Source organism: Cynara cardunculus (genome assembly GCF_001531365.2).
Source record: "Cynara cardunculus var. scolymus isolate 2C chromosome LG 1, CcrdV1, whole genome shotgun sequence".
Lineage (NCBI taxonomy): Eukaryota > Viridiplantae > Streptophyta > Magnoliopsida > Asterales > Asteraceae > Cynara > Cynara cardunculus.
The window spans coordinates 11,926,396-11,935,147 of NC_037528.1; the positions used below are offsets into that span (position 1 = coordinate 11,926,396).

The 8,752-nt window shown below is 35.4% G+C and overlaps 1 protein-coding gene across 1 annotated transcript; it reads right to left on the reverse strand.

Moving 5' to 3' along the window:
* On the reverse strand, window positions 1–5,075 carry LOC112514168 (formate dehydrogenase, mitochondrial). Its single transcript, XM_025120502.1, has 6 exons — window positions 4,906–5,075; window positions 1,896–2,067; window positions 1,265–1,805; window positions 975–1,099; window positions 476–588; window positions 1–387 (listed from the first exon to the last, which is right to left on the reverse strand). The coding sequence occupies exons 1-6, from the start codon at window positions 4,993–4,995 to the stop codon at window positions 274–276; spliced, it is 1,155 nt and encodes a 384-aa protein (XP_024976270.1). The 5' UTR covers window positions 4,996–5,075; the 3' UTR covers window positions 1–273.
* Between the last annotated feature and the right edge of the window lie 3,677 nt (window positions 5,076–8,752).

Sequence of the window (8,752 nt, forward strand, 5' to 3'; positions counted from 1 at the left end):
CCAGTAATGTGATCAGAGATCTGTTGAGATTGGTTACTCCTTCCCTTGTTCTTACATGTTTCATGCTCAACAGTGGTCTGATTCTCACAACCGCATAATTGTAAGGTAGACCATTAAAGAAAAAAAGATTCAAATTCATTGATGCCATAACTACACCTTACTATTACAAGGTGGTAAATTACACTTTTAGGAGCTCAACTTAACTTATTAAGAAGCATGCATTTAGCACAGCAGTCGACCCCATTGGAACAAAGACCTGTTGCTACCACAGATTTACCGGTACTGGCTTGCTAGTTCACCTTCCTTCACAATATAATGTTGGGCAGGGAAGTCTTCTCCCTTGAAATAATTCTCCAACATATCCTTCACTCCAGCTGCATATCGCAACTGCACAAAAAGAATCCCATTTGCATTTTTCATCAAATTATGTTCACCCAACCATACAACAACCGAAGAAGTAACCTAGCTAGCTAACCTGTGCATCAATGGTGGTTCCAGATATGTGAGGGGTCATTGCTTGATTTGGCATGTACCTCCATGGATGATCTTTTGGAGCTGGTTGAGGATACCAAACATCTCCACTATACCCTGAAACAAACCACACAAAAACCAACATTTAAATTGTATATTTCTGTTATTCGAGTACCATAATTGAAGTAGCATGGCTAAGGGCCTGTTTGTTAGCAGCTTAATGATCTTAACAGGGCTAACAACTTAGTCAGTCAGCTATAGATGATTATTTGGTAGTGGCTTAATTATATACAAGGTGGCTTATTCATTAAGCTTCTATGCAGAAAGCCAAGCTTTTTCCAAATTCTGCCCCTCCCAATTAAAAACATGCTCCTTCCATCTATGAAAAATGGTCTCCCAAACAAAAATCTTCTCAATCCATACAGACAGCTTTATCCATACAAGACTTGATGAAAAACCAACCAAACAACCCCCAAGTAAACAATGAATTTGTTAAAACTTGCCTCCAATGTGTCCACTAGAGCAGCCATCAACAACAGCTTGTGTATCCATGATAGCCCCTCGAGCATTGTTAACAATCAGAACCCCCTTCTTCAATTTAGCAATCCTTTCTTTGTCAAACATTCCTCTGAAACATAAATTATCCATCAGCTTCATCTCATGATAAAGTAGACCATTGTGGTAACGACAGATACAATTTACAAATCGTTCATTTTTATCACAAAAGAAGATATATAAAAGATGTAGAGTAATCATACAAGGATATCTCAAGTTTGATAGGAGAGATGCTCACTTAGTTTTCTCTGTTAAAGGTGTATTGATGACAATTATGTCACATTTAGGAAGCATCTTATCAAGATCTTCCTCAAACTTGGCACCAATTTGATTCTCCAATTCTTGGTCCATCTTAATACGATCATGATAGAGAAGATTACAGCCAAAAGGCTTCAACCTTTGAAGTAAAAGCCTACCAATACGTCCACAACCAACTGTTCCTACAGTTTTCCCTTCAAGATCATAAGCTCTGTAAGCAATACCTGCAACATTCCAATCCCCACTAATAACCTGATGGTGTCCAGGCAAGAAATTACGAACAAGAATGAGGATCCTCATAAGTTCGTCTTCTGCTACAGAAACAACATTGCTTCCAGTAACCTCTGCTACAGTTAGCCCAGCAGCAGCAGCAGCCTGGAGATCAACATGATCCGATCCAATCCCAGCGGTAAGCAACAGTTGCAAATTCTTTGCCTTTTTAATCCTTTCAGCAGTAACATAGGCCGGATGGAATGGGGTGGTTATAAGGACATGCATATCAGATATATGCTTTTCTAGTTCTGCAATGGGAAATGACAACAGAAAGTGAGTGCATATGTACTTGTAATAAATCTTGGAAAATTTATAATGCAGTCAAGTTAGAAAGTTACCGCAATCTGGTCCCTCTTTGTCATCGGTGACAATGTACTCGTGGCCTTGTGATTCCAACCAGTTGCGAATGCCCAACGCATTCTCTGCACAACCCAAAAAGTTGGGGTTCATCTCAGCATACTCATGTGCCTTGTAGAAAACACCTACAATCTTCTTCTTCTCAGCAGAAGCCTGCTCCAGTCCGGATGAAAGAAAACAAACCAATAAGTGAACCGCAAATATTAACAGATCCAAGGTCCAATGAATAAATTAGATGATAGAATGTTACATAGTAAAATAATAATACTCCCTCATTTTCATGAGAGAAAGAAGATAATTGACATTCGACTCTACAAGTTGAATGGATTTAATCAACTTGATAAATAATTCGTGAGGGAGGATAAAACAAAACAAAACTAGGTTAAACCATATAGTGAGCACTAGATGTATAAAATGTGCTAAAAGCTGAAGAAATTAGATCAACTTTAGGTTGACAAGTTTCAAACGTTTCTAAATGTCAGATCTGAATCTCATTTGAAAGCAATAGATTAAGATAGATGAAATGCCAAGGCAACCTACATGGATGGTTAATTGAAACAGTTACGGCTATAAGGTATGACTCTGCAGTACAAGCCTGTAATGCTTCCATGGCAGAATTTTTTTAACCACGAATTTGATATGCATATATTATTTTACTGCCAAGATTTGTAATATGCAATACTTGTTATGAGTTAAATATGGCTACAAGATGTTCCACTAAAAGTACAGAAACCACAATAATTTAAACTTGAAAATTAGGAGTGTGGAGAAAGTCATCCAGGACAATTAGAACCGACGATCATAATTGGATACCCCATTGTAATCAGATCAGTTTGGATCCAAAATTTCATCATCCAAATTAGATAAGTCGGATGGCAATCCAGAATCAAATAAAATGGTTCATTCCGATTATCATCCAACTACATATAATATTTTACAATACTGCTTTTTGTTGATAGTTGTATGTAGTATTTTTTTAAGAAATGAAAAAAATAATGAATAATTGGTTGAAATGATCATTAATCTGTAGAAAATTGGATAGCTTTAATGCGATCCTATGGATGGAAGTCTAGTGGCGGAGCCAAGATTTTTGTCTAGGGTGGTCTTAAATATAATTGTGGAAGCACATAAATAACACATATATAAATATATTATGTCGATGAAAGTTATCATTCCAAAAATAAACATATACAACTGTTGGGTATTAGACTAACACTTTGTCCCATATAGGAAAGACTTGGAATCTATAACGGGTTTATAAGACCAAACCCATATTAGTAAGTATTGAGTTTGTATTGGGATTTAGTTAGGGCATAACAAATATTTAACGGCCAAAAGATTGGGCCTTGGGGCTCTATTGACCTTAAAATTGCGAGTTTCATGTGTTGTCGAGTAAACAATGCATACAGCAACTTCCATGTGGGTAAACCCGTGCCAAACTTGCATTGGGCTTTAGTTAGGGCATAACAAATATTTAACGGTCAAAAGATTGGGCCTTGGGGATCTATTGACCTTAAAATTGAGAGTTTCATGTGTTGTCGAGTAAACAATGCTTAAGGCGACTTCCATGCGGGTTGCATTAGTCACTGGACAGTTTTTTGACAGTTAATTTTGGGTGAGACCAAAAGGTATATATACCTCACCAGTTCTGGATTTCAAAAACACGATTGATGGAATTGGAGTGACATGCATCAATCCAATTAGATAGTTGTATCCTCAAGGCGATGTCCGTTACCAAAGCATGATTGGGGTGAATTTCGTCTTAGGACACTGTGTTTGTAGGCCTCTATATGACAATTGAGACACTGTGTTTGTAGGCCTCTATATGACAATTGAGCCACTTTGTATACAGAAACCTCTATTCCTTCCTTGGTTCAATTTCCGTTTGTTTCTAATTTTGTAAAGTCAAACTTGATTATCGTTGGATCGGTTCTAACATCTACTTTATAAAAGTGTTACACTAACAAATTCACCAATGAACTCAATGGATTTTCATTTTCTACAATTCAGTCGTCAAGTACTAGTCTATTTATAAGACATTGAAGGTCCATAACCTCCCCCATCAAAATATTTTTCACGAAAATAATACATAAAGCGTTTTTTTACCCAACAGATATAATAAAGCATTTTAAAACAAAATACAAATTACTTTTAGAAACCGATCCCAAGTATTTTATTTATTATACGTGCATAAATTTCTAATGAAAAATCCTAAATAGTATTTATAAAATATGCAATAAATTTAGCAAATTAAAGTTACAAAATATCAGACCCCTTGATGGAATCTTGGGGGTGAGGCTGTATATAAACTGTAACGGGGCTTTATAGCTGGTCTATATAAATTTTTAACCCAAAGTTCAGAGTGGTCTTAGGATCACCCAAGGCTAAGACTGGTTACTCCGAACCGAACCGATCCCATTATCCACTGGGTTGGATTTGATCAGTTGACCGATGTTAATTGGATGGAATAGGAAGGCAAGATACAACATTCAATGGATTATTGGATAGGATAGGAACCCTTACATCCATTGGATTTCAGTCGATCCACACCCTAATGAAAATAGCTCACATTTTTATGCCACCAAGAGAGTAATCCCTAGTATATCGAGATCACAGCAATAATAATATGGGGAAAGTACATCTAAACATTTCAGAGTCCAACGGTGACGATTTTTCATTGTAGGTGAAGTTCCCCGTGCTCAGATCACGAGTGATCGAATCACGCTTTCCCACAAACACAATCAGTCTATTTCTAGGGCCATCAACCACATGCATACAGTCAAAAAGAAAAAAGTGGAAGCAACAAAAGCACAAACGCACAGTTGAAGAGTGGAGCAGATCAGGAGTTAAAAAAACCAATAAACCGAATAGTGATCGTAACTCGAATAGATTAGATGGAAAGAAACAAACATCAAATAAAATTGTAAATGGAAACAGGAAACTGAAATCGAGTATATCAAGGATTCGCGTAGATGAAATTGAACTGCTTACATGAAGCTGTCTGGTGAGAATCGAAGCGGAATTAGCAGAGGAAATAGCACGAACTGCAGTGGCGGCGGCACGCTTCATCGCCAAAGCCATCGCCGGTGCTGGTGCCGGTGCTCTGTGTGGAATAGTAGTGAATTGGGAGGAAGGCAAGACTGAGAGAAGACGATTGTCCGTGACAGTCAGATAATTGTAGACGTCTCTGACCCCCCTTAAATAATGAGTGCATGCCAACCACGTGTGGTAAGCAGAGTCTCGGTACGCTGCACAATATTTTTTCACTTTTTTCTCAATAAATATTGGGTTTTTCTAACTCCATCCCTCCTATAGATGCATGTGAGGGGATGTGATTGTGTAGGAGGTGAGTATGTGGAAAAGTTGTGAGGATGTGAGTGAGAGTTGGTGTGAAAAGGAGGGGGTAAAAAGTGATGTAAAGGGGTGGGGATATCAACCCCCTAAATATTTATATTAGAACAAAAATTCAACAAACCATAACTTTTAAAGGTTACAGATTTGTACCTAATGTTTAATGGATTACATATTTTTTAAATTTAAGAGTTTTAAAAAAAAAATTAAGTATATAATTTTTATAGATAAATGCAATAAATAGACTCGCACTTTATTCATCTGGAGTGAGGTTTAAATCATGAACCTCTTATAAATACAACGGCTTATATACCATTAGACCAAATACTTTTTGGTTTATTTGAAAGCTCTGTAAAATAATGAATTAGATTTAAAAAAAATGTGCATTTTTATGATTTATATTTATCAGTTGTTATAATTCCAATATTTGATGCCACTTGAAATCAACTTCATTCTTGAATATTTCGGATAAGGGGGGTGCCATTTGTAGGGGTGTATTGTTTCTTGGAAATTGCACCATTTAACTTTTTTCATAAACATCACATTAATAATTATTTATTTTATTTTATTTTATATATTTATATTAAAAACATATATATTATTTTGTTATTTTTATGTTATTTTATTATTTACAAATTACTTTTATATATATATATATATATAGATTTTTATATTTTATATATATATATATATATATATATATTATTAGATTTTTATATTATATTAATTTATATACTAGTTGTGTATCCGTGCAATACAGCGGGAGCCATGAATTTTAACGATTTTGAAGTTTCATTGATTTTATAAGATAAGATTTAACGATGATATAAGTTACACTTGGTCTTTACATATTTAGACAATTTGAATAAATAAGAGTTATGGTTTCAATTACAGACTATCGATGAAAAAAATGTATGACAGTTTAAAATTCAATATATTTAAAATCCAACATATTTAAACGGCTCCACAAATATGTTCGATTTACATCAGGAGCAAAGAACCAAGAAACTTGAGTTTTAAATCGTAAATCGTAAATATTAAAAATATTTTGTCACAGTAAATATAATATATAATAATATAATGTAGTCAAAAACTATTCAATATTAAACTCATTTCGAATGTATTAACGAGACGATTATAATGGTGTAACTAGTAGTTGTAACTTAAAAAAATCAATTTCAGGTATTTAATTCTCGTCAAGATCTAATTGATTGGGTACGCAATGTGRCATTTTCACTTGGTTTTGTTATTGTTATCAAAAGAATCAAAAGTGACTCATGTGGGCACCCATCTAAAGTTGTATTGCAATGTGATTGTGGAGGTATACACAAAGGTAATAAAACCTCCGGTAAGCATACTGGGACAAAAAAAACAAATTGCCCATTTTGCTTGGTAGGAAAGCATTTGGGTAATGATTGTTGAACGTTAACTGCAAAATGTGAAGCACATAACCATGACTTTGCATTACATCTGGAGGGTCATGCATATGCAAGACGACTATCTGAAACTCAAGCTSGRTTGGTGGAAGATTTGTCRGCCAACAATGTGAAACCTAGAGATATTTTATCAACAATCAAACAGCAGTATCCAGATAATGTGTCTACAAAAAAGACRATATACAATCAATGCCAGAAACTTCGACTTAAGAAGAATGCAGGTAGAACTCCAATGCAAGTTGTGATGTCATTTTTACAAGATGAAGGCTACGTATATTATGATCGGGAAAATRACTCGACCAATGAATTRGAAGATTTATTCTTTGCTCATCCTAGATCATTGGAGATATGGCGCGCATTTCCACACGTGTTGTTGATGGATGCCACCTATAAAACGAACAGGTTTGAGATGCCTCTCATTGAAATTGTTGGTGTAACTTCAACTAATAAGACATTTTGCGTAGCATTTGTCTTTATGCACAAGGAAAAGATATCCAATTATACTTGGGCATTAAATTGTCTACAATCGTTAATGGAATGATGTCTTTATCCACGTGTGATCGTCACAGATAGAGAGTTGGCACTGATGAAAGCATGCAATATTGTTTTTCCCAGTGCTAAAAGATTACTTTGTAGATGGCACATCTACCAAAGTATAATGAGAAATTGTAGACCATCAATAACATCAAACCGTGATTGGAGTTCCTTTTACAATACATGGGTGGCATTAATTGCTTCGGAATCAGAAGAAACTTACCTTTCTAATTTCGCAAAACTTGAAGCAGTATTGCTTAGCTATCCAGGTACACTCGAATATATTGTAAATAAAAAATGTTTACAGGTTTAACAACTACTATTAATGGAATTCGTTCGTTTTGTTCAATTTTTCAGCTGTTTTTGCTTATCTGAATGACACATGGTTGACACCATTTAAAGCAATGTTTGTATCTGTTTGGACTGACAAATTTCTCCACTTCGGAAATCGGACAAGTAACAGAGTGGATAGCCAACATTCCAAGTTGAAAACTAACTTGGATTCTGCGCAATCAAGTCTATCGACATTTATGTGCAAGATCAATCAACTCATTCAGTCCCAAGATACAGAAATTAGAGCAAGTATTGAAGAGAGCAGAAGTGTCACGAAACATCTTCATCGAATACCACACTTCGAACAACTGTGTGGTTTTGTTTCACTTTATGCATTAGACATAATACTCCAGGAATATCGACATGCTCAATCAGTTGGCTTATTCTTTGGAAATTGTAATTGTCTACTACGTACAAGTTATGGGTTGCCATGTGCGCATGAACAAATGCTATATTCCAACAAAGGTCATCCTATCCCAATTGATTCAATTGATGTATTTTGGACGAAGCTTGATTTATCATCGTGCCAATCTTTACAAGATGATGATATTAGTTGTGAAGATGAAGTCCAAATATTTACTGAGGAATTTAAAAAACAATCGAGATCTGGTAAGTTTAGTTTTCTAAGGAAGATAAAAGAGATAACCAATGCATAAAAAACGTGGGTTCGTGAACCAGTTGTTAACAAGACTACTCGTGGACGTCCCTCGTTGAAGGATAAACTTTTCAGAAAATCTCATGTTGATCCGTCTTATACATCTAAGGTTGATCCGTCTTTTACAGCTCATGTTGATCCGTCTTTTACAGTTGAAAGACCCCTGACACGTAGCTATTCAAATGCATCATCATTTGTTGACTTGAATGAAATAAGCTATCAAGAACCAGCAAGACATAGTTCTTTCGTCAACAATAATTATAATGCGCATCCATATATTAATCAATTTCCTGAAATGTTTCACCCTTACATCAGACAGGTACATGATGTGAGAGGTGATGGAAACTGTGGATTTCGAGCAATAGCTGTCCACCTTGGTCTTCATGAAGATGCATGACCAACAATTCGGTTTAACTTGATGGAAGAGTTAAACGCATACAAGACAGAATACCTCAACATATTTGGAAGTCAGTATTGGAATATAGTTTACAATATTTTAAACTTCTTTCAATTAGATCGAGGTGCCCCA